The sequence below is a fragment of the Acipenser ruthenus genome, chromosome 22, assembly GCF_902713425.1.
Source record: "Acipenser ruthenus chromosome 22, fAciRut3.2 maternal haplotype, whole genome shotgun sequence".
Classification (NCBI taxonomy): Eukaryota; Metazoa; Chordata; class Actinopteri; order Acipenseriformes; family Acipenseridae; genus Acipenser; species Acipenser ruthenus.
Genome location: NC_081210.1, coordinates 62,528 through 88,090, shown reverse-complemented (window position 1 = coordinate 88,090; position 25,563 = coordinate 62,528). Strand labels below are relative to the sequence as shown.

The following is a 25,563-nucleotide window of genomic DNA, read 5'->3' as shown; positions in this document are numbered from 1 at the left end:
ACGATGACCCATAGCTCAGTCTTTTATGTGCCTCTTGGTAAACATATACAGTGCCTTGCAAAAGTATTCAGACCCCTGACCAATTCTCTCATATTACTGAATTACAAATGGTACATTGAAATTTCATGCTGTTTGATATTTTATTTTAAAACACTGAAACTCAAAATCAATTATTGTAAGGTGACATTGGTTTTATGTTGGGAAATATTTTTAAGAAAAATAAAAAACTGAAATATATTGCTTGCATAAGTATTCAACCCCTGTGCTGTGGAAGCTCCCAGTTTACATCAATGAAAGAAATTGCCCTAACGAGGACACAATTACCTTACCATTGGCCTCCACCTGTGAACCATTAAAGTTGCTGTCACATTTTCTGGATAAAAACCCCACTGTTGAAGGATCATTGGTCAGGCTGTGAATCTGAAGGTAAATGAAGACCAAAGAGCATTCTACAGAAGTTAGAGATAAAGTAATACAAATGCATAGATTAGGGAAAGGATACAAAATAATATCCAAGTGTTTGGATATCCCAGTGAGCACAATTGGATCAATAATCAGGAAGTGGAAGCTGCATCACACCACCCAGGCACTGCCAAGAAAAGGCTGTCCCTCAAAACTCAGCGCTCAAACAAGAAGGTGACTTGTGAGAGAAGCCACAGAGAGGCCAACAATCACTTTGAAGGAGCTACAGAGTTCAGTGGCTGGGAGTGGAGTAATGGTGCACCAGTCAACCATATCAAGAGCTCTGCATAACACTGGCCTGTATGGGAGGGTGGCAAGAAAGAAGCCATTACTCAAAAAGTACCATCTGAAAGCACATCTGGAGTTTGCCAGAAAGCATGAGAGTGACCCAGCTGCGATGTGGGAAAAGGTTTTGTGGTCACATGAGACCAAGATAGAGCTTTTTGGCCAAAACTCAAAGCGCTATGTGTGGCGCAGACCTAACACTGCCCATGCCTCAAGACACACCATCCCTACAGTGAAGTATGGTGGGGGCAGCATCATGTTGTGGGGATGCTTCTCATCAGTAGGGACTGGGCATCTTGTTAAAATTGAAGGAAGAATGGATGGAGCAAAATACAGGGAAATACTGCAAGAGAACCTGCTTCAGTCCGCTAAAAAAGTGAAGCTTGGGAGGAAATTCACCTTTCAGCAGGACAATGATCCCAAGCAAAAGGCCAAAGCAACATTGGAGTGGCTCAAGAACAAAAAGGTGAATGTCCTGCAGTGGCCCAGCCAAAGTCCTGATCTCAATCCCATTGAGAATCTGTGGCACTATTTGAAAATTGCGGTACACAAGCGTGGATCGAATCTGCCAAGAAGAATGGGCAAAAATCACTCCGACACTGTGTGCAAAGCTGGTACATACTTGCCCTAAAAGACTTAAAGCTGTTATTGCACCGAAAGGTGGCTCTACCAAATATTAATGTGTGGGGGTTGAATACTTATGCAAGCAAGATATTTCAGTTTTTTATTTTTCTTAAAATATTTCCCAACATAAAACCAATGTCACCTTACAATAATTGATTTTGAGTTTCAGTGTTTTAAAATAAAATATCAAACAGAACGAAATTTCAATGTACCATTTGTAATTCAGTAATATGAGAGAATTGGTCAGGGGTCTGAATACTTTTGTAAGGCACTGTATTCTTTAACCCGAAAAGCTACTAACTGGTCTGTGTTGCTGGCGTGTTCACAGCGTGTCTGTGTTGACGGCGTGTTCACAGCGTGTCTGTGTTGATGGCGTGTTCACAGCGTGTCTGTGTTGACGGCGTGTTCACAGTGTGTCTGTTCTCTATAGGATCAGTCCAAGGCTCTGGATCAGTATGACGAGGCAGTGAAGGCTCTGCAGAAGCGCAGCCAGCAGGTGGTGCCCCTGAAGTACCGTCGAGAGACGCCTCTGAAACCCGTCCCTGTGGAGGCGCTCTGCGAATACGACTCCGAGGAGGTGAGGAACACCGGCTCACACTTGTATTAACAGTCACTCCGCAAACTGGATCTTTCTTTAATTCTCTACCAAACCTTTATTTTGTATTTTTTTTAGTAAATGCCTTACTGCAGTTTGTTGTACGAAAGTAGACCACTACAGTAAACTCTTACACTGAATTATTATTTTGTTAATCATTTATTTCTTATTCTAGTTGTATTTACTTGAGGTTAGGAGCGGTTTGTCAGTGTAGTTTGTGATTTTGTACATGATCATGAACACGCCCCGGTCCCCCTGCAGGGTCAGATTGCCCGCGGAGAGAGGTACACTCTCCTCAAGAACAGCGGGGTGAAGTGGGATGTCTCTGATGCTGCTGGACGTAAAATGAGCGCCCCCGCAGTGTGCTTCATGATTCCACCTACAGACCCCGAGGCCCTCGCCATTGCAGACAAGTGAGTGTGTTTCTATCTATACCTGACGTGTGAATTCAATGCGTTCTAAAGAAAACCCAACAATCGGCAGGGAATTAACTGTCTACTCGTCGTTTCAGCCTGGCTAACCAGCACAAGAGCATCAAGAAGAAGAACGCCAGCACCAAAGCTGCCCTCATGAAGCGCTACGAAGAGCTCAAGAAAGAGAACACTGGAGGGTCTGGTAGGTGCTTGTATTTAATGTGATCCAGCGAGGAAGCCAAGTTATCTGTACTTCTCTTTTTACAAGGAGGTTATTAAAATCAGAAAACTGAAATCCCTTCTCCAGGCGATGACTCGTGTAAATAAGATTAAGTGGCTGCGAATGATTAATCCCTCTAACTGTTAGCGCAGGATCTGCTGTATTCCGTCAGTGTAATGATCTCGTCTTTGTGCTTAGTGTCGATTGCAGATAAACAGGAGCAGCAGTGTCGTCAGCTGATGTCTGGATTAGACAAAGTGTACAGTGACCTGGACAAGCAGGAGAAGGAGATCTACTCTCGCCTGCGGCCTCCGCTGGACCAGAGCCACCCAGTCCAGGACAGCGCAGAGCGCCTGCAGGACCTGAAGGTGACCAGGATCATCATGCTTCTCTCTCACCTGTATTCACAGACCTGCACAAAGCAGCCAGCTACCCCAGGACAGAACACAAGTGAATCAGATGCTGCGTTTCTTGGGCGACTGTTTAGGTTTCAGTGTGCTTTGCATAGAAAGCGCTTGTGCTAAACTAACATGCAACTGTCATGTGCCTCTTTCTAGATGATAGAGAGCACTGTTCGTCGTATTGAGCCTGAAAAGACCTCGAAGCTACGTGATGCCCAGGCCTTCCTTGCAACCAGCCCCAAGTGTGCCAGCGCTCCACAACTCTACAGCAAAGTAGATGAAACTGTCAACAAGTACGACAAGGTGGACCTGCTGCTGCGTTCTGCAGAAGACAAGTATGTCATTCGTTTGCTTTTCACGTCACAACAATAAATAGCGAAAAATTAATCAAAACAACCATGCCAGCTGTATAATAATAAATGTAACACATTGATTTTCTGTTTTGTTTTGTTTTTATTTAGGTTTGAGGCTTCAAACCGTCTTGAGAATACTCTGCATAAAGGAAAAAACATGTTGTCAACTTATGAGAATAAACTTGCCAGGGAAGAAATCGCCCCAAGCGACCTGAGATCACTGGAGAACACGCAACAAGAGCTGTCTGTAAGTGGCTTTATTCTACGACTGAGAATCCTTTCAGGGATCAAAAAGCACTGAATCTATAATTCTATTACCACCAATGTGCAGTAAATCTGGAGATTGTTACCTATCATGTTGTAGTCAGTAGGCCCTTGCTAACTGAGCCCCCCCACCCAGAGAATAAACTATGCAATATTTCTACAACCCCCTAATTTCCTTTTTTTAAAGGAAATAAGCCGGGAGCTGAAATCCCAGAGATCTATAATCACTGAAGCAGAACAGAACCTCCGATCTACCAAGGCAAACTGTGATAACCTAGCGAGCAGGCTCCAGGAACACTGCCCTGATATTGACCGTCAGGAGGCGGAGGTGCGGAAAATGAACAAGAGATACGACAACCTGAACAAGCAGATTGACAGCAGGTAAGGGTTTCTTCAAACTCGCTCTGTGCAAAAACATCTGTGGCTGTTACAAGTCAATCATAGCCTGCTGCAAAAGTATAACAAAAAAATCTGTATAACTAACGGGTGTCATTCATACAGATCGCAGGATCTACAAACAGCCAAGACTGCCTACGGTAACTACCGCAGTGAGTACGACAGCCTCAACAGTTGGCTCACCAGAGTGCCAAACTACGAACCAAGGGAAACTGACGACATCAGACAAATTGAGACCAAACTGGCAAATCAAAGAGTAAGTGCTGTACTGATGAGCAACTTTACAATTAAAAGCATGCAAACTGCAAAGTGGATTAAAAAGCTTTGAGAAATGTGTCTGTGCTTCATCATGAGCTGTAGTCCTTGCTGGAACAGACCTGTTTTAATCCAGTGGTCATGTAATCAAGCACAGACACAGCTGAACGACTCCAAGCTCCAAACACTGGGTGTGATGCCATTGTTTCTTTTTTCAGAATCTACTTACAGATATCTCTAGGAAAGAGTTTGAACTGGAGAACGTTTCAAGGAACTCTCAGCTGTACCAACAAGCTGTCAAGGTGAGACACAGTGCTGGCTAACATAGCTGCTTTAAAGAGGTCTTTAAGGCAGAATAACAGGGATGCCAGTTGTTTCATAGTAGAGAATGCTTTTTTTTTTGTACCTTCCAGATATTATTTTACTCTTACACAAGGATTAATAGAGTGCACTTTTCTCTTTTACTTACCTGCCTGTTTACAGAATTATGAATTGGAAGCTGACAAATTTAAATCCATTCTTGACCTTGAAGATGGAATAACCACACAGACATACAAGAAACACAAACTTGAGTCCCCAGCGATCAAAGTCAAGAACGAGGTAAGAAGCCTGCAATCCGTGTTGGTTGATTGTACAAGTGTGGAAGGTACTGAAACCTCCTGAGGGGGAAACTTGAAGAATGTATGCCTTATGTGAACAATGATGTACTGATCACCTTAAAATCATCCTCATATTAAACAGCGTGATAATCTATTTATTATATTTCATGACCACTTTGCTGTAGCGCATTCTGGGTTGAATTGTTTTCATGGATCACTATGAACTGTTATGTAGAACCTGTCCTCCCCTAAACAATTATAATTTCTTTCTTTTTTTTTTTTCTTTTCAGGAATCTGCTCTTGGAGCCAAATTTACTGAAGTAAATGCTGTAAACAAACAGAGACTGCAAAACCTGGAATTTGCCCAAAGTCTGGTGAATCAGGTAATTAATAGAAACTGCATTCTCACAGACAAGCTGGGGAGGATGCTTTTTAATTAAATCAGTTGTCCAGTTCCGTTTAGGTCAAATACATCTGAACTGTAAACATTAAATCCCTTAATCCTCTGTAGTTCTGTATAGGGTGCTTTCTTCCGGGATCAATCTTCTGCTATTTTGTTCCAGTGCATGATATGCTCCATTGGGGAAAAACTAAAGTTGCCTAGTAGGGAAAAAACCAGGTGATTCTAATGAACTTTAAAACATGCAGGTCCTGAGCATCGGTACAAGATTGGAAAGCCGTCTCTCTGTGAAGTCAATGTCACCCAAATACATATTTTGATGTTGCGATCAAACAAAAGCAAATAACTAAAACTGGTACATCTTCTCTTTTAATGTATTTCCAGCAACCTGAGGTATCTGTTATGCAACAGAACAGTGTTCAGACTCAAATGGCACAGGCTCCTGGGGAACAGCCCTGGAGGATTAAGAAACAGCTAGAAGATGAGGTTCAACGCAGACAACAACTGGAAAATGAAGTCAAGAACACCCAGGGTGAAATTTACCTCCTGGAGGGCCAGAGACCTCAAGACACGGTGGTCAAGAAGGAAGTGATCAAGAAAGTTCCTGATCCCCAGCTGGATGATGAGTTCTACAAATACCAGCAAAGAGTCTCGGAGGAGCAGAGGCTGACCCGAGCCCTGGAGAATGAGCTGGAGGCACTTCGACTCAAACTGCGCGGCTTCGAAACTGAAAAGAGAGAAGGAGCGCAGCAATATGTGGTCAAAGAAGTCCTCCGCATTGAAAAGGATAGGGTGCAAGAAGATGAGGTACAAAGGCTGAGGGAAGAGTTGGAGGAGATCAGGAGGCAGAAGACAGTCAAGGAGAATGAACTTACTCTTATTCGGAAACGCATTACAATTGTAAGTGAGGAGAAAAACAAGGAACAGGAAATAATAACTGAGAAGGAACTGGTTAAGATTCAAAATGATCCACAACTGGAGAGCGAGTACAGAATGCTTATAGATAATAAACAAAAAGAAATGGAATCCAGGAAGAGACTGGAGGAGGAACTCCAACTTCTTCAGGATAAACTCAAGCGGCTGGAGAAGGAGAAGGCCATGGCTGAGGAGAAGATCACGATTAAAGAAGTATTAAAGGTGGAGAAGGACCTTGCCTTGGAAAGAGAAGTAGAGCAGCTCAGGCATCAATATGAAGCTGAAAAAGCCAAGAGCATGTCCACTCAAAGAGAACAAAGTGACCTGCTGAGGAAGATTACCCTTCTCGAGGAAGCAAAATCAAAAACAGTCACTCAGGAAAAGATGCGGGAGATTGTAAGACCTGACCCGAAAGCTGAAAGTGAGTTGGGCAGGCTTCGTTTCGAATTGGTTGAACAGCAGAGAAGAAGCAGAGATGCAGAACTGCAGCTGAAGACCCTTTGTGATGAGCTGACAATGTTGAGGAACAGAGGTCCCCAAATAGAGTACAAGGAAATGATTAAGGAGGTCATCAAGTACAAGACAGACCCAGAAACTGAGAGAGAGCTTGAAAAACTCAGGAACGAAATTGTTGACAAAACACGCCAAACTGAAAGGTCGGAGTTAGAAATTGCGCAACTCAGAGAAGACATTCAGAGGTGGAAAGAAACCAAACCCCAGGTGACGGTAAAGGAGGTTGTCAATGAGGTTGTGCAGTACCGTGAAGATCCAAAAACTAGAGAGGAGGTAGAATCCCTTAAGATTAAGCTTGCAGAAGAACAGAGAATGAGAATGGAACTGGAAAGAGAAAGGTCTGCCAATGAAGAAAAGATCAAACTGAAAAAGATAGACCTTTCTGAGGTTAGGGAAAAGTTTGTCCAACAAGAAGTTGTGAAGATGGAAGAAGACCCAATTCTGAAATCAGAATGCACCACATTCTCTCAGAACATTAATAATGAACAGAAGCAGAAGGAGGTCCTCAAAAATGAGCTGTACGTACTTCAGCGCCGCAAGACCGATTTGGAGCAGCAGCTGGAAGATCTTGAGCGCGAGCGAAAAGCCCGACGTGAAGCTGAGCTTGAAATTCAGAGGCTGAGAGTCCAACTCAATGAGCTGGAGATCAGAGAAAAGCAGACCAGAGAGAAGGTGACTGTAAAGCAGAAGGTGGTCCTTCAACAAGATCCCCAGCAAGAAAAAGAATACTCGCTTCTCAAACTGGAAGTGGAGGAAGAGAAGCATAAGCGTATTCTGCTTGAAAAGGAGCTTCAGACTTTGATTGAAAAACAGATGACCCTGGAGAAGATGGAAGTTCGGGAGAAAGTGGTGTTCTCTGAAAAAGTTCAAGTGGAAAAAGATCCTGAAGCGGAATTCGAGATTGAGAGACTCAAGATCAGCCTGGAAGAAGAGTCCAAGCGCAGACGTGAGCTTGATGTGGAGCTGAGTCGTCTCAATTCAAAATTATCTGAAGCAGAATTTTCCAACACTAAATACTCAAAGGAGCTAGACTACATACGAGAAGAAAATCTGAAACTGCAACAGGAGAAGGTGAGGCTACAAAACGAGGCCAGGAGACTTCAGTCAGATATCCAAATTACTGTTAAAGAAACTAAAGAGATTACAGAATCTTCTTCGTTGGACAACGGAAGGAACCTGGAGCTAAGGCTGATGTCACTGCAGAAGGAGCTTGCCGAACTAAAGAACATAACACATGAGAAAGATCAAGAAATCCAAAAACTGAACAAGAGTATGTCTACAATAAAAACCAAGAGGGAGCAAAGAGAGAGCCACTTGCGGCGCTCTATTGTAGTCATAGATCCAGACACAGGAAGGGAGATGACCCCAGAAGAGGCCCACAGGGAGGGTCTCATTGACTGGAAAATGTTTGTCAACCTTCAGAGCCAGGAATGTGACTGGGAGGAGATCTCGGTCAAGGGTCCCAATGGAGAGTCTACAGTCCTTCATGACAGAAAATCCGGCAAGAAGTTCTCTATTGAAGACGCCTTACAGAACCATGTAATTACAAAAAACCAGCTGAGGCGGTATCAGAACAAGGAATTATCAATCCAGGAGTTTGGGCTCATGGTATCTGGTCGTGCCAAATAAAACATACTCAAGGTAGTAATGAATCTTCAGGAGGAGCTCTACAAGATGGCTGCATCTCCCCCAACTCTTCCTAAAGCCTATGTCCTTACATGAACTTATTCCAAAAAAGGCAGACCTTATTTAAGTAACGCACACAAAAAGCACCTACAGAACTGCTCCAAGCAACAACGAACGGACATGTTTTATTGTTTTTCTTCTTCTGGACGTTGGCTTGTTTTATATTGGAGGGTTTAAATGTGAAAATTAAGTCTGCAGGACAAGAAAATGTAAACTTTAAAAAAAATGTATATCCAAAGATTAAATGTTAGCAATAAAAGCGTTATTGGGGTGACCTGTAACTGGAAATTTAAATTAGCCAATACATTACCCCTCTATTTCTATATCTACATCGTTTAATATTTTAAGAACTATCTAAAAAAAATAATTACACATAACTAACAAATGCATCTTTTTTCCTTGACACAACATTCTGATACATGTGTTGTGTATAACTAAATGAGCTTACCATGGATTTATATATATATATATATATAAAATATAATATAATATAATTATATACCCCTTTTCCACTGGCACATCCCATATGGGTCCGGGTGCTTTTCCACTGGCTATTTGTCGAGCTGAGCAAGAACCAAACTGTGAAACTTTGGCCTCACAGCACATCTGAATCTGGCTAGGAGCCGATCAGGGCCAGGGGCAGGGTTAATGATTTTCGTCACTGTACACTGGAGGAAAATGAACACGGTGTGCAGAGAGTCGAGGAGAGAAAGTACAGCCTAGTGAGGAAGTATCTTGCTCTTCTGATCCAAATAACTGCTGTCTGTGAGAAGCATCCAAATGACTGCTTTCCCTTTGCGTAATTGCATTTTAGTTGTATTCTGTAATATATGAAGAACGAAAATAAAATAAAAAAACACAACCCTAACCTCTGGCTCCGCCCTTGTGGCTCAGGTGTACAGTGGAAAAGAAGTCAAACGTACCTACTAGGGACAACAGGCAGAGAAACTGCCTTAATTGCCAATGTATTTATGCATGTAGTTCTGTTAGTCTGGTACAATGTCTTGCTACTTAATGCATACACTCTACCTTCATTATGTTGCATTTTCCCTTTATTTTTTAAAATATCTGTACAAGGAGAGGGAATGTTTAAGGGATTTATTTTGTTTTATTTGTACACAACTTCAATAAAATATTGTGGTGGTTGTAAACTGTGCCTTGGTTCCTTTATTGAGATCTTTAGCAGGTGCAGCAGCAGTTTCAGTGTTTATTTGATCTGTGTGTTTATCTCATCCGAGTGCACAGGGATCCACTGTAATACAAAAGGGAGCACTTTCCATGACTTAGACGGATGGCAGCTTGTCATTTTTTAAAATTATTATTATTATTATTTTTTAATACAAAACATTTAACACTGTACAGGATTAACAAAACAGTTTTCATAGTCCTTGAAACCCAGCTTTGCCATTAAACATTAGCGTTGCAATGTAGCTGTTGCAAGTGCTGTTTTATAATGGCAAACCGGCATCTCTTCACACTCACATTTATATACAAACTGTTTATACATACTTTGTAAATGGCTCACAATGATCAACAATTCATTAAGTCCTGAGCTTTTACAACAGCAGAAGCGGCTCTCGCATGTTTAGAGGCTGCCGCTGCCCTCAAAGCAATCACAACTCACTGCAACTCTTTAAATGAGTGCGTTCACTCTATCCTCCCCCATTTACAGTGCAAAGATAAACCCACACTAGATGGTTCAGCACACCTTGTTTTTTAAAGGGAATCGCATCGTTCTGTGTGAAGACTGTGTTCCAGATGTTCTACGGGTATTTTTGGTTATACCATTCTATTCTGTTAGAGCACAAACAAAAAATGAAGAAGTGGAATTCTCCTGGAGGTTATAGAGCCACTGAAAAGACCTTCAAGTTCATCATCAAACATCAAACGTATATGTAAAGCCTTACAGTGTAGTGATCCTGTACTGTGTCTTCGATGTGAAGAGAGACATTTAGCAGCAAGGTCCTCTCAGTTACTCTGAGCTGCTGCCAGTATGCAAGAGCAGTGCTGGGCTTCTTTACTCATTAAAGATACAGTACACAGTGTTCTGCAGCACTTCCATTCCACTTCACTGTTAGGTTTATGCCTTTGCCCATGCATCTTAATCACTACCTTAGGGACCTTTGTTTGTGGGTACTCTGCTCTGTGTTCACGGGAATAGGGTACCCTGCTCTGTGTTCATGGGAATAGGGTACTGCTATGGCCAAAAGTTTTGCAACACCTAGAATTTTAGGATTGAGACATCATTTAGATCTTTTATTTATCATGTAATCAAAGAAAGTACAAGATGATATTGCAAAAGTCTCCCGGAAGCCATTATAGTAGTACAGTATTACATTGTCAGTTTTCCATTATATACAGAAAACTACAAAGCGGTGTGTAATTCAATATGTGAACGTAATATTATTCAGCGGGACTCACTTGACCTTATGAAATACAATGAGTTAATTCTATAGGGTGATGCTAAACTTGTGACCATAGCTGTACCATGAAACACCACATATTATTCTCTTAAACTATCTGACACTCCATTTATTATAGATCTTCAAAGGTTATTGATCAATTTATTCTCATCAGAAGCAGCCTTACAATATCTTGGTCCTTGTAATATACATAGAGAACATTTTAAAAAGCACAACAGTTTTAGTGTCTAATATTTCCTGCAGTAAGAACAAGGCTCACGTTTACTCTCCTGTCTGTTTTGAGAGATAAGTTGAAGATTAAAGTGAAAATAAAGTATTCCACAATGTTAGCTGATAGTCATTTTAATGCAGGAGCATATAAAACCATTCGTTTATAATACCCTCCAAACGTTAATGTAATCGTTCGTGCTACAGTTACCAGAATCCGTGTTCATTCTGGAAGAAGCATCACTGCAGTTTTCGCTGTGCATTTGAGCTCCCTCCATGGATTTGACTGCCATCTGAAGTACAAAAGGATACATACGTTTTACTGAACATAATGCAGCTAACCAACCAGCAACACAAACAAGCAGATGTTTGCAACCTATAAACACAGCATGTAGAATAGCATCTCATGATTAATACCCCTGCATTATTCCACTGATTGGTCTGGCTGTATATTTTAAGTTCCTTTTAAAATATAACTAAAGTAAGTATGACAGTTGTACATATGGGCATCCACCCTATATCCTGTTGCCCCCATGGGGGATAGTCACTATTTAACCTGTAATCTGGAACGCTAATGAACTGCTGTTAATGCAACTCTATAGTTCTGTATGTGTAAACAGAGACAGACAGACAGACAAAGAGTTATGATGAAGTGAGTTTTACCCACGGCAAAGCAAAGACCAAACAATAGAACCAAACTAAATCGGCTGAAACAGCTGCACAGCTGCTCCGCTAACCAAGAATGACCAGACACAAAGGACACACACAGGTAATGCATGGGGCCAGTTACAGAGCTGCGCTGCTAACCAAGAATGACCAGACACAAAGGACACACACAGGTAATGCATGGGGCCAGTTACAGAGCTGCGCTGCTAACCAAGAATGACCAGACACAAAGAACACACACAGGTAATGCATAGGGCCAGTTACCTTGCAGACTTTGCTGTAAGTGGGTAGACTGAGTGGGCTGTGGGAGCTGTGTTGTGTGGTGGGCGCTAGCGTGCAACCCAGCAAAAATACCTAGAGGAAGAGGAAAGAAAACAAGTGCTGACAAGTAAAGAGCCTGTGTGTGCATGCACTGCCCACAGTGACTGTTCAGGCTTGCAAAGCAGTCTACATCCCCACCCTGCAGCCCCACCCTGCAGCCTCGCCCTGCAGCCCCACCACGCCGCCTCTCCCCGCAGGCTCGCTCCGCAGCCCCACCCTGCAGCCTCAATCCGCAGCCCCACCCCGCAGCCTTGCTCCGCAGCCTCACCCTGCAGCCCCGCCCTGCAGCCTCGCTCCGCAGCCCCACCCTGCAGCCCCAGCCTGCAGCCTCGCTCCGCAGCCCCACCCTGCAGCCCCGCCCCGCAGCCCCACCCTGCAGCCTCAATCCGCAGCCCCACCCCGCCGCCTTGCTCCGCAGCCTCACCCTGCAGCCCCGCCCTGCAGCCTCGCTCCGCAGCCCCACCCTGCAGCCCCACCCTGCAGCCTCGCTCCGCAGCCCCACCCTGCAGCCCTGCCCCGCAGCCCCGCCCCGCAGCCCCAACCCTGCAGCCTCGCTCCGCAGCCCCACCCTGCAGCCTCGCTCCGCAGCCCCACCCTGCAGCCCCACCCTGCAGCCTCGATCCGCAGCCTCGCTCCACAGCCCCACCCCGCAGCCTCTCCCCGCAGCCCCGAGTAAAGGAAAGACATCCGTATCCAGGTTATAAAAGTGGACAATACTGTTGAACTCCTTCAGCGTTAAATAACTTTCTGAAAGACGACACTTGGATAACTAAATATATAGTTTAATTGTCTTGTACTGTAAACAAATTAGTAGACTAGTTTACTGGTCTTCTGTTTTGAGTGCAGTAATCTATCCTGTACTGCTGAAGTGATCTGTGTTGAGGGCTTTCCTAGAATTGTACAGTATGCAGTGCTGAAAGAGTTAAACTGCATGACACACACAACAACACAACAGAACTGGAAAAACCCTGCAACACATAGAACACACAACAAAAGCACATCATATTGTGAGGTGGGACAAGCATGTGTGATTTGGATCTACATTGATGAACAATCTCGAATTGTAAAGTTAGGAAACAAAGACATGTCTGCTGTGGGTTCCCCTGGTACTGCCTGCAGTCAGGCACAGCACTCACTGTGGGCGAGGCCATGATGGAACGTTCCTGGCGCAGGCCCCGTCACGACTGCATCTTTAGTCCCTCCTGCTTTAGAGTCTGAGCCGAACGAGAGGACGGGGAAGCTGAAGGTGTGCACTGGGACAATGCCGGGCAAGATGCTCAGGGTTCCAGGTGCCAGCGTCTGCCCAGAGGAGGTGAACGATGGGGAGAGAAGACTCAGGGATGGAGAACTGGACAGTACCGCTGCTCCTGAGGCATTTAACTTCTTAATATATATATATATAAAAAAAAAAGTTTTTAATATACTTCTTGTATAAAGGCTACAAGCATATACATGACATTCAACAGGATTTCTGTAATGCGTCAATTTAATGTTAATAATAATAAACTAGGAGATGGAATATATATTTAACGAGCAATGCATTCGACTGCGTGTTAGATGCATAATATTGGCAGAGTGAAGCTAAACATTATTTTAGTCTTAAGATCTTCATTTCACTTACCGAACTTGCAGGAGCAGATGCTGAACAGCTGGTATCCACTACTGGTTTGAGGGACGATGTCAAAAGCCTTGCCACACCTTGTGTGCCCATAGTGGAGTCTCCGCTGGAACCTCCCGGAGGAGCAACCAGGGTGAGTTTCTGAGAAACAACGGGCTTCTTAATGGTGGAGCTCTGAGACTGCAAGCTGGAGGTTTGGTTTGGAGAAGGCGACTTCCTATTGATTAAAACGCCAGTGCTGACAGGGGCACTGTGTGCTGAGCTACTTGAAAGAACACTGGACTTTGTCATTGAAGGCAATGAAAAAGTCGGCTTGTACACCTGGCTGGAAGTGCTGGACATATAACTGACACAAGATCCTGTTGAAGAAAGAATTTTAGACATAGTAACAGGGGAAGCTTGAACAGCACTGGGTAGAGATGAGTGGGGAGGATGAAAAGTCTGTGTCTTTGCAGCTGTTTTTGATTGCTGCATGCTGGCACACTGCTGAAGCAGCTTCGATGCTTTAGACTGAGACGGGCTTTGCAGTTGGCTGATGTTGAACTGCGCGGACAAAGGAAAGCTTTTTTGTGATTGGCTGGTCTGGTGAAAAGGCTTGAGGCTCTGCACAGAGCTGGAAGTTGTTCGCAGTAAGCTGAGGTTCTTGTGCTTGGTCTGCAGACTGTCAGACAGGACTTTGTTACATGCAGAAGTCTGCGACAGAAGCCCTTTGTATCCAGTCAAAAGAGCAGTGGAACAGTTTTGAGATTTCCTCTCTTGTGAAAGCTGTCCAAGCGCTAATGCCTGTTCTGCTAAAAGATTTAGGGGTGACTGTGATGATGCAGCAGAAGTAGCGACAGATGTGGCATGAACTGGTTTGGGAAAATTCTTCTTCTCATCAGATGATGTTAATACTGGCAGGCTAGCAGAAGTTGGATTATGGACAGCAGAGAAACAAAAATCAGGACTTCCCCTTGCAGCGCTGTTCAGGGCAGCCAGTTCCTCAGAAACGCCTTCCAGCGACGGAGGGTTGTGGATCAAATCTTCATCCAGAGAATCATCCCTAGTGAAGGAGTGCGGGGCGCTGGGGATGCTGGAGCTGTGTGCAGTGGCGCTGGCTGGTATGAAGAAACCCACGGGGCTCAGTGCATTACTACCAGGGCACTGTGCCAGGACTGCTGGGCCTCCCGAATGCAGCTGAGAGGTGCTCATCGAACCCATTAGTTTCACAAATGGATCCTGCAAAAAAAAAAAAGTGAAAATATAACAAAGAAAGAAAAAAGCAATGCATGGCAGGCTTTACTTGCAGTGCATGGAAGTTACTGTCAGTGCTGCAAAGATCCCGATTATATACAGTACTGATGAGGTACATGACAGAGGTGTGCACTTCTATTAAAGCAATGCATGACAGGCTTTACTTGCAGTGCATGGAAGTTACTGTCAGTGTTGCAAAGATCCCGTTTATATACAGTACTGATGAGGTACACGACAGAGGTGTGCACTTCTATTAAAGCATTCCATGGCAGGTTTTACTTGCAGTGCATGGAAGTTACTGTCAGTGTTGCAAAGATCCCGTTTATATACAGTACTGATGAGGTACACGACAGAGGTGTGCACTTCTATTAAAGCAATGCATGGCAGGCTTTACTTGCAGTGCATGGAAGTTACTGTCAGTGTTGCAAAGATCCCGTTTATATACAGTACTGATGAGGTACATGACAGAGGTGTGCACTTCTATTAAAGCAATGCATGGCAGGCTTTACTTGCAGTGCATGGAAGTTACTGTCAGTGTTGCAAAGATCCTGTTTATATACAGTACTGATGAGGTACACGACAGAGGTGTGCACTTCTATTAAAGCAATGCTTTGGGGTAAAGTCTGCGAGTTTGCGATTTCAGCTTTATTACATTCATCACAATAAAACATACCTTCATTTTTATTTTTGGGGGATTGATGACCTTCTTTTTGGTCCTGTGAAAACAAGATATGTCTTAAAATCAGGTCTGAAAAGATGATATCAAACTGAATCAAAGAACTGAGGGATAGATAAAGAGACCTATGGCTACTACAAGAGAATAGGCCATCTTCTTTTTGACACAATCGTGGTACTTACGGTATGGAAGTGATGTAGCTATGTACCCGCCTGCTTTCCTTAAACAGCATCCTAAAAGGAAGATGAAATGAAAAGAAATAAAACAGCACAAGATTGGCGTGCTGTTTGAAGCTCTGCACAAGAACCGAGAATGAGATCAGCATCTGTGTGTGTGTCCTGCTAGAGCTGGGAAACACTGAAACAGAGTGCACTTAAATAAAGAATGGTTACATTGTGTAGAAGCAATCAACTATATGAATATCTGTAAATAAATACAATTGAAATACTAATAATGACATACATGCAACACGGTCATTACAATAATAACCACATTTACTTATGCAGATTAACCAAAGGGATTCCAGTGGATACAGTACATGAGAAAATGACACTCGTTATTTCTTTCTTTCTTTCTTTCTTTATTTATCATGCATTTTCTTAATTGTTCAACAGCTGCTTACAGACCCTCACATCTGTGAATATTAGAAACAGCCACGGTTCTTTACCTTGCCTGCATCCACCCCTTAGGCCACAGTGGCTTGACCTCCGTTTCCAGGAAAGCCTTTAGATATTCTTCTGCAGATTGGGACTTGTTCCTCTCCAGCTCATAACTGCCCATTTTTATTCTTACAACGTTGCAAAGAAATTCCCTATAGGAAAACAATGAAAATGATTCAACACACAGTGGAAAACAGAATAACATTTTTCAAATTGCAGTTGTGTTATTACCAGTATGAGAGAGTAAGTGGTTCTGTAATTTAAATATGTGCTTTTCATCTTCCAGATTCATTAATTTGTACTTTTCTGGGGTTAACATTTTCCATGCCTTGTGCATCTGCCCCTGACAGTTCTACGCAAATCTCAAATCTATATTAACCCTGCTGGCGTTTTCCCCAAGGGATGTTTTATTAACACACTCAACTTTAATAAACAGTCACAATTACAGACCTGCGGCGGTTAGATCAAACAGACTGCACTGGCTTCCTGCAACACGCCTGCAGTGAGGGGTGCACTGTGGAGTTCAGCTGGTACTGCTGAAACAGAACAGAGTCCTGAAAATGAATGTGGACTAACCTGCGCTACCAGAGCCCCCGAAACTACACTGCCCAGTAAAAGCTAAACCCTGCAAACCTGATCTCGTCGTTCCACTGGAACTTCTTCCGAGGACTCATCACCCGCTTCCCACTCTTCTCTTCATCCCCCTCCTCCTCCTCCTCCTCGTCAGAGCGTTCCTTCTCTTTCCCTTCTTCCAGCATTCTGAAAAAACAAAAACGAAAGCTGCATGTGTTTGTTATGGAAACTCGTGCGAGTTGTGAAAACATTCCCTACAATGCACAGTCTGATTACAGCTTGATACGGTTTAGTTGGATAGACTGAAATTTGTATTTCGTTCAAAAACTGTAAATAACGAAGTATGCCTGAGTATGCATATCTTTATTAAAGAATACACATTATACATTATTTATTTATTTTCAAATACTATATATATGAGGAATGTTAACCTACCAGCATGGAAGTCTAAATACACTGAGGCAATTTAATGATTTAATGTAACCCTGCTGTGTTGCTTACAGCCAACCCTTCTGATTCACACATACTTGGCAAACTTTGCCTGGGTGTGCGCTTGGCAGTCGTCTTGGTACTTGGCGCTCTGGCTGGGCATGACTCTACCAATAGCTGCTTTTAGTTTGTACAGTGGTTCTTTAAGACGCCCGTCCTGAAACACAAGGGAACACCCATATAGCTGGGATTTAGCAAGCTTCACCATGTAGCTGTATGGTGTTCTGGAAGTGTTAAACAATGCAACAGCTCCTAAATGTTTAGAACTTCACAAGCTGCCCACCTGCTCATGTAAATGCAACTTCTTTGCCCTTTTTATTAGAGTGTCCTTACTGCAGGGAAGAAAAGAGGCCAGATGTGCATAAACGGCAGAACGTGTCAGGTTATGCAATTCTCTGGACTGAAGCTCAACACTAAGGGTACAAAAATGTGAGATAGTGTTAGAACATCTTTCATAACACGAACAAACTTACCATGAAAAGCATACTGATCCAGAACAAGCCACCGCCCACATAACTGAATAACAGGAGGCAGGGTTTCTGCTCCCCTTCAAATCTAACAGGAGGCAGGGTTTCTGCTCCCCTTCATATATAACAGGAGGTAGGGTTTCTGCTCCACCACTTCAAATATAACAGGAGGTAGGGTTTCTTCTCCCCACTTCAAATCTAACAGGAGGCAGGGTTTCTGCTCCACCACTTCAAATATAACAGGAGGTAGGGTTTCTGCTCCACCACTTCAAATCTAACAGGAGGCTGGGTTTCTGCTCCACCACTTCAAATATAACAGGAGGTAGGGTTTCTTCTCCCCACTTCAAATCTAACAGGAGGTAGGGTTTCTGCTCCACCACTTCAAATATAACAGGAGGTAGGGTTTCTTCTCCCCACTTCAAATCTAACAGGAGGCAGGGTTTCTGCTCCACCACTTCAAATATAACAGGAGGTAGGGTTTCTGCTCCCCCATTTCAAATATAACAGGAGGCTGGGTTTCTGCTCCACCACTTCAAATATAACAGGAGGTAGGGTTTCTGCTCTCCTTCAAATATAACAGGAGGGGTTTCTGCTCCCCCATTTCAAATATAACAGGAGGCTGGGTTTCTGCTCTGCTTCAAATATAACAAGAGACTGGGTTTCTGCTCTCCTTCAAATATAACAGGTGGCTGGGTTTCTGCGCTCCTTCAAATATAACAGGAGGGGTTTCTGCTCTCCTTCAAATATAACAGGTGGCTGGGTTTCTGCTCTCCTTCAAATATAACAGGTGGCTGGGTTTCTGCTCTCCTTCAACTATAACAAGAGACTGGGTTTCTGCTCCGCTTCAAATATAACAAGAGACTGGGTTTCTGCTCCCCTTCAAATATAACAAGAGACTGGGTTTCTGCTCTCCTTCAAATATAACAAGAGACTGGGTTTCTGCTCTCCTTCAAATATAACAAGAGACTGGGTTTCTGCTCCGCTTCAAATATAACAAGAGACTGGGTTTCTGCTCTCCTTCAAATATAACAGGTGGCTGGGTTTCTGCTCCGCTTCAAATATAACAAGAGACTGGGTTTCTGCTCTCCTTCAAATATAACAGGTGGGGTTTCTGCTCCCCTTCAAATATAACAGGTGGCTGGGTTTCTGCTCTCCTTCAAATATAACAGGTGGCTGGGTTTCTGCTCTCCTTCAAATATAACAAGAGACTGGGTTTCTGCTCCGCTTCAAATATAACAAGAGACTGGGTTTCTGCTCTCCTTCAAATATAACAAGAGACTGGGTTTCTGCTCCCCTTCAAATATAACAGGTGGCTGGGTTTCTGCTCCCCTTCAAATATAACAGGTGGCTGGGTTTCTGCTCTCCTTCAAATATAACAGGAGGCTGGGTTTCTGCTCTCCTTCAAATATAACAAGAGACTGGGTTTCTGCTCTCCTTCAAATATAACAAGAGACTGGGTTTCTGCTCTCTTTCAAATATAACAAGAGACTGGGTTTCTGCTCTCCTTCAAATATAACAGGAGGCAGGGTTTCTGCTCTCCTTCAAATATAACAGGAGGCAGGGTTTCTGCGCTCCTTCAAATAACACAACTGGGAATTTCAATGAAGCTGCCATTGCTCTGAAATAAAACTGTGCTTTGAAATGCAGCTTTATTTAAAAAACACAGGCTGTCTATTTCAGAAAACATATAGAAACACATTTAAAAACAGAAAAAAACCTAAAGTCATTCTAAAAACTGGTTACATATTGACAGAGGATTTGAAGTTCTGCGATACTTACTCTAAAAGCATACTGTTGATATCTTGCGTAAAAAACTTCTGTTTTCCCTCTCCCTCAGATGCTTTGGCAGCCTAACATGCAAGTAAAAGAACTAGTTAGTCTTGGATGGTCTATGAAATGCACAGAAACCATCAACCATGTGTGTTGAGAGAGAAATGACTGCTGTTTCAATGATCCTCACCCGCCTATCACAGCCGTCCCTCATTTACCAAACATATCAATTTCCAATGTCATGAATAACATTTCTATCCTTTTTTCTGCAGTTTTACAATGCTTTCATATGTTAGTTATACACAGGGCCCTGTGAAATTCACAGGAGAATTACGGCAGGACAGGACTAACCTGCAATTCAGTCCTAAACCTCCAGGTGTCCCTGTAGCCAATCCAGCTAAACTGATCTAAAGATTAATTAAGGAATCAACACATTAAATTCTGGACATTAAATACCCCTAATTATGAGGGACAATTATGGCCATTCTAGAAATTGATACGTTTAAAGAAAAAGCTGTCAAGACTTGCTGTTTTAAAAAGAAATAGATGCACCAACAAACTCAAAAAGCATTTCTTTGAGATCGCATGCAGCAATCTCCACTGGTGTCTCAACTCTCCCTGATTGCAGTGCATAGTAAGGGACTGGTGGATCTGATACAGTAGTTTGAAAGCCGTGATGTCAGAGTTCATCAAACATATAATAAAGTTACAGAATTAATAAATTCACACCGAGCACTGGGACAAGAGCTGCACAGCACAGATGCCAGTATAAACAAACGGTGCGTTAAAACTTTCCACAAAGTTTATGAAAAATTGATGAGCTACTACAACCCTGATCAATGCAGAATAAAACCATGTTTTATTCAACCAGCTCACAAGTTTCTGAAGGCAGGAAGGAAGGATTTTCGACCCACAACAAGTTTGTAGTTTGGATAAAGAAACCCTCCCATTAGATTCTATTCCAGGGTTTGATGCTTACTGTAAATCAGGGATATCAGCTATATGGAAAAGGAAACGGTGGTGGAATTTCTTCGACCAAATTTTGGAGGAATGCAGAATAACTATTTCCCAACTTATCACGAAAGGCTAAAATAAATGTGTCAGTTGTTACCAGTTCTATACGTATTCACAGGGATGCAAGGGTCAAATAAATGTCAGTCGCCATCGACAGCGTTGTGTTTATTAATCTGCTGATACGTACTGTAGTAATGGCATGAGCAATTCAAATGGTTAAAGTAATGCAATGGGATGATTGTTTAATGGTTGCTTGTTACGTTAGCGGACTAAATTACAGGTTAAAAAGTGTCATGCTCCCGAGTGGCGCATCCGGTAAAGGCGCTCCACCCGGAGTGCAGGATGTGCCCTATAGCTTGGAGATCGCTAGTTCGAATCCAGGCTATGTCACAGCCGACCGTGGCCGGGAGTTCCCAGGGGGCGGCGCACAATTGGCCCAGCGTTGCCCAGGCAGGAAGGGTTAGGTCGGCTGGGGAGTCCTTGGGGGTTGCAGCGGTGAAAAAATGTGGTGAAAAATGCAGAGCCCTGGTTATACAGTACCTCTCCATTCAACAGCAAGCAGAGATGTAACCTCCCTCGTCATGGTCACTTTATTCATACTTACACATGTACCTCTCGACTCAGCACCTCTTTGTGATTGTGCCTAACCTCCCTTCACCTCGGACTCTATTCATTATCGTGCTGCTGTTGGTTCTGAATGCTGTGCTGAATTTATGAATGGTTGTCTTCTACCTGGTTCCCTTTCGCTCTTTACTATCCTGGATCCCTAACCTAATGTGTTCATAAAAACATACAGCAAATGCGCATTTGAATGTGGCAGGTTGATCCATCTCTTCATGGGAACGTTCAAATAATATACAAAACTAAAATCCCAACTGAAAGCAGACACTCACAGTAGCCCAGCTCTGGGTCTCAGAACTGCCTTTATTAATGCATATAATTTAATTGATGAGGAGCCAGGAGTCTGATGTTGAAAAAACAAATCGTTCTTCCCTTACAGTCACATGAACAAGTCCTATTAGTAAAGCTACAGACTTAGTCATGCCGTGATCAACTGAGAGCAGCTTTAGCAGGGGCAGGATTATTCAAACTCCTGGCACCTGCTCATTCTAATAATACCCCTGAACAAGAACGTTCTGAACCCCAGAACTGGGAGCCGAGAGAGCTGGGGTTTCAACCCCTGGCACCAGTGGACACTGCTTTTGTTTGTCACTGTACCTGAGTGAGTTCTTTGATGCGCCTCTCCAAAGGGCCTGGCAAACCTTCAGGCAGCACAGGGCTCTGTTTGAGAGCCTGACCCGGACCTCCTGTGAGAGGGTCGCTACCCTCGTCCAGGTCAAGGGGGCTTGCAGCTGGAGAGTCATAAAGAAGTTTCTCCAGATCGATGTCACCCAAGTCGATAGTGCTAGCTGCATGCAGTAGATCACTTTCGTTAGCACAGCCAATAAGAGAGAGCAGAGGATCAGACACACTGAGGCTGCTGTCCACCGCCCGAGCTGGCACAGCCACAGGCTGGAGGCTGGACAGAGGCTTCCCATCCTCCTTTTCAAAGGCTTCCTTCTCCTTCTGGAACTTCTGCAACATTTCTTTCACACTCAGCACTCCAGTGAACTTTTTCTTTTTCTTCTTTTCTTCTTTACTGGGATTAAGTGGCATAATTCTGATGAATTACAAAAAAAAAAAAAAAATGACATTACATTTTGCAATGTTGGAAAGCATACCAGTTCTTATTCTGTTGTCCCCATCCCTGACAGTCACGTCAAACAACTTACTCAGCTTTAGCAATCCGGGATTGTTTATGCTGACCTGCTTCTTTCTTCTTCTTTTTCATGAGCTTTTCACTTCCATCCTTTAATTTTCGTTTCTAAAGAAAAACAATCATGTGAAATTGTAGTTCACATCAATGCATACACAACCTATTTATTGTCCACAACACTTGAACTCCCATAAATATTTAGTCTTGCTCTGTAAAATATCACTGCTGTTTAAAGATGTATTGATCTTTGAGACCATACTGATACCTGGAGAGATACTGGAAACACACACAAACAAGTCCTTTTCTCCTAACTTGCAGATCCAGCCCTGTGTGGAGCGCCTGGCTTCACCTCCACCTCTTGTATTTCTCCTCAGTGTTTTCACTCACATGTTGTAAGTACAGATCACATTAACTGGCAGGAATCCAGTTTGTATTTACATTTCTTGTTTAATGAATGTCTGCATGGGAGAAACATGATGACCCCCTCATTAAATCTCAATTCTGGACAACTATTCACACCTTTGGAGACTTCAGCCTCTTTTTCTCCCTGGTTAAACCGTCGTCTGGTTCAGAGTCTGATGCCTGCCTGAATTGCAGCGTTCCAGAATTGATGTAAAATCCCCCGTATTTTGTTGTGAGCGAAGCCGGCACAAGCTCATCATACTGGCGCAGGAAAGAAGGAAAGCAGAATTATGCAAAGTTTACACTTAAAAAGAGAACTAGGTTCCATTGCAGGTTTTATCAATTGGATGACCAGCCCTCTACAGCAGTCAGTGCAACACACTGACCAGACTGCTTCCTGCTCTCTATACCCCCACAGGAGACAAGAAAGGGAAACAAAGAAAACATTGCATTACGTTTCATTGCAAGCCATAAATTCAATTTGCGTTTTCCCATCACACTAGGGGATGAACTGTATATACTTAAATCTCTTTTAAACTTTTCCTGTAAACCCTCTGAAACCAAAACCGACCCTAAAAAATGGTGAAAATGGTACAATATAATATTTCATTCATGCTCAAAAGTAGCAGTTGGTTCCATGGCTATTCAATATTGAGGATATTAAAGCGCTGGAGAGGGAAGGATGGTCTTCCCTGCTGATACCAGGTTAAAACTGACAACAGTAAAACACTTACAGCCTCTGAGTTGTCAATAAATGGATCTGTGTCATCATATCCATAGCCCATATCAATTAAGTCCTGCATACGGTCCTTTTTACGCTTCTTCGGGCCCTTACATTAAAAAACACACACATGAAAAGAGTTACCCAAAACACATCCCTCTGAGGCTGAACGTAGCCAGAACCTCACTCCTCATCAAAACTGTATTCTGAGGATTAGGATTCTGTAATCTCTCTCCCCTAGTCATAATTATATCAGAAACACCCACAGAAGGTTCTTGGAAACACTCACGTATCTTTCTTCAAACTTTTCAGCAAGCACTTCAAGCTCCAGTCTCTGTTTCCCCTCATCTTCATCTTCCTCAAAAGGTTCCTGAGATTCGTTCACAGAATCCTTCTGCAAACCAAGGGGAAACCCATTAAGCATAACCTTATCCAGGATCATATGCAGCAGGATTTGAACAGCACTAATCTGAACATCCACTATGGTATTCTTTAAGCAGAAGTTTGTCATTCTCAATGTTACTGTTGGGTAAAGCTATATTCATGTATAATCTGCAAGAGTTTAAGAGGAGGATCAGTGCATTTAAATGGACTTATCTTACCTTTGTTTTCTTTACCAGTTCAGGATAGTTAAATTCTGGACAGTGTCTTTGGTCTGGTTGAAAGAGAGCGAGTACCAGCCGTGCCGTTGGGTCTCTGTCAGTCCTTTCTGGGTCCACAGGGGTAACGACTGCTCCTTCATTCTGTGGTTTCTTCAGTAAACTTGTGGGAAGGCAGGTTTCACTGCCAGAGAGCGTGGTCAACTGCACCCTCCGTGGTTCAGCCATAACAATGAGATAAGTCTATAATCGCAAAGACACTAACTACGCAGAAAGCATGTGGGTTCAGTTATAACAATGATATAAGTCTATATCACCCTCACACTAACTATGCAGAAAGCAGGTGGGTTCAGTTATAACAATGATATAAGTTTATATCGTCCTCACACTAACTACTCAGAAAGCATGTGGGTTCAGTTATAACAATGATATAAGTCTATATCGCCCTCACACTAATTATGCAGAAAGCAGGTGGGTTCAGTTAGCAAGTGTATTAAATACTGGTACTGTAGTTCTACATTATAAACACTTATTAAACCTCTGTGCATTGCTAATGGTCCCAGATCATTGATGCAGTTTGGAATATTTCCAAGTACATAGGACGTAGCTTAGCTGCACAGAGCAGGGGGGCTTGTAGTAAAAATTCAAAATAAGATGATGTACCATACAGCAGAATGTCATGATCTGTCACGGTTTAATACCATAGCACAGGTGGCTGGAATACAATGTCAACAATAATACTTGTTCACTCAGTGCTCTATTTTTTCTTGCAAAGAACATAGATTTTTTTCTCAATTAAATAGTTCACCAAGCTGGAAAATACACCACGTATTTACGGTCCATAAACAAAAGACTACTTTTTATATTTATTATCGTCCCGTCGTGTTGCATTGATATACTTGACGAATGACGCGATTACTCAAAGAAAACATTTGTTTGATCTACACATATAAAACCAAAACAGCTTACGCACCGCTCTGACTAATTAATATGAAATTGGTCTAAAATCCAAAAATTTGATACTGTTTTATCTCTGCACAGTAGGACCTCCATTAAACCGGCAGTTGCGTCATCAAGAAGCGCCGCAAAAAAAATACCTGCGAAACCAAAAAAACAATGCAATTACTTCTACTGTTTCTGTGGATGCAGATGGATGCACTGCAACAGGAACCGTGTGTGCATAGCCTGCTATATCAAAACGTGCGAGATTTTAACACTGTTACTAAGCAACGCGTATTTAGATGTACAGTACACACAACAGTTAAGAACGCCACCATCTTGTCAACCATTCACTGCCACAGCTGCAGTGCAAGCGGCACTGCACATACAGAAACAGCTGCAGTGCAAGCGGCACATACAGAAACAGCTGTGCCTGCAGCACCCCGTGGGGTTTGCATTTCATAGTGATACCGCACAGGCACTAGCACGGGTTTCATCTTACGGGCGACATAATACACGTGCATTAACCCAATGACGGTGCCAATTTCTTTCTCCCTTCCTTCCGATTTATTTCATGCTCGATCATTATTATTATTATCAAAAACCCTGACAAAACAAACAGGAAGTGGGGTTGACTTGTCAAAATGGC

General features: G+C 43.0%; 2 protein-coding genes across 8 annotated transcripts in view; one reads left to right on the top strand and one right to left on the bottom strand.

The window, feature by feature from the left end:
- Positions 1-9,532, top strand: part of ppl (periplakin) — a 19,294-nt gene extending 9,762 nt beyond the window's left edge. For both annotated transcript variants that reach the window (XM_034926815.2, XM_058995675.1), the window contains 12 exons: positions 1,802-1,948; positions 2,228-2,379; positions 2,478-2,581; positions 2,798-2,967; positions 3,157-3,335; positions 3,462-3,600; positions 3,805-3,998; positions 4,119-4,269; positions 4,487-4,570; positions 4,752-4,868; positions 5,158-5,250; positions 5,652-9,532. In XM_034926815.2, the coding sequence (XP_034782706.2) occupies positions 1,802-1,948; positions 2,228-2,379; positions 2,478-2,581; positions 2,798-2,967; positions 3,157-3,335; positions 3,462-3,600; positions 3,805-3,998; positions 4,119-4,269; positions 4,487-4,570; positions 4,752-4,868; positions 5,158-5,250; positions 5,652-8,324 (4,203 nt within the window). In that variant the 3' untranslated portion in view covers positions 8,325-9,532. The remainder of the gene's footprint in view (positions 1-1,801; positions 1,949-2,227; positions 2,380-2,477; positions 2,582-2,797; positions 2,968-3,156; positions 3,336-3,461; positions 3,601-3,804; positions 3,999-4,118; positions 4,270-4,486; positions 4,571-4,751; positions 4,869-5,157; positions 5,251-5,651) is intronic.
- Positions 9,113-25,563, bottom strand: LOC117418038 (ubinuclein-1-like). 6 transcript variants are annotated; one of them, XR_009308087.1, is made up of 18 exons: positions 23,979-25,562; positions 23,666-23,770; positions 23,390-23,485; positions 22,773-22,916; positions 22,270-22,361; positions 21,716-22,157; positions 19,493-19,563; positions 17,530-17,659; positions 17,285-17,403; positions 16,818-16,943; positions 16,193-16,336; positions 15,708-15,758; positions 15,523-15,565; positions 13,620-14,834; positions 13,135-13,381; positions 11,942-12,031; positions 10,090-11,304; positions 9,113-9,633 (listed from the first exon to the last, which is right to left on the bottom strand). XR_009308087.1 is itself a non-coding variant. In XM_058995677.1 (18 exons), the coding sequence occupies exons 1-17, from the start codon at positions 24,201-24,203 to the stop codon at positions 11,252-11,254; spliced, it is 3,393 nt and encodes a 1,130-aa protein (XP_058851660.1). In that variant the 5' UTR covers positions 24,204-25,563; the 3' UTR covers positions 9,113-9,633; positions 11,223-11,251. The 6 variants fall into 6 exon arrangements, 5 of the variants coding, with proteins under 5 accessions (XP_058851660.1, XP_058851659.1, XP_058851661.1 ...); XM_058995677.1 differs by having other exon boundaries at positions 11,223-11,304; positions 23,979-25,563; XM_058995676.1 differs by having other exon boundaries at positions 9,113-11,304; positions 23,979-24,239; positions 24,949-25,562.

Bases quoted from the DNA above. Each gene is read 5' to 3' on its own strand.
- LOC117418038 (XM_058995677.1), bottom strand. From the start codon at position 24,203: ATGGCTGAACCACGGAGGGTGCAGTTGACCACGCTCTCTGGCAGTGAA. The intron at 22,917-23,389 runs GTAAGTGTTTTA...TTCCTGCGCCAG, and splicing joins TTATTGACAACTCAGAGGCT to TATGATGAGCTTGTGCCGGC. The intron at 17,404-17,529 runs GTGGGCAGCTTG...CTTGTGTTTCAG, and splicing joins AGTTGCATTTACATGAGCAG to GACGGGCGTCTTAAAGAACC.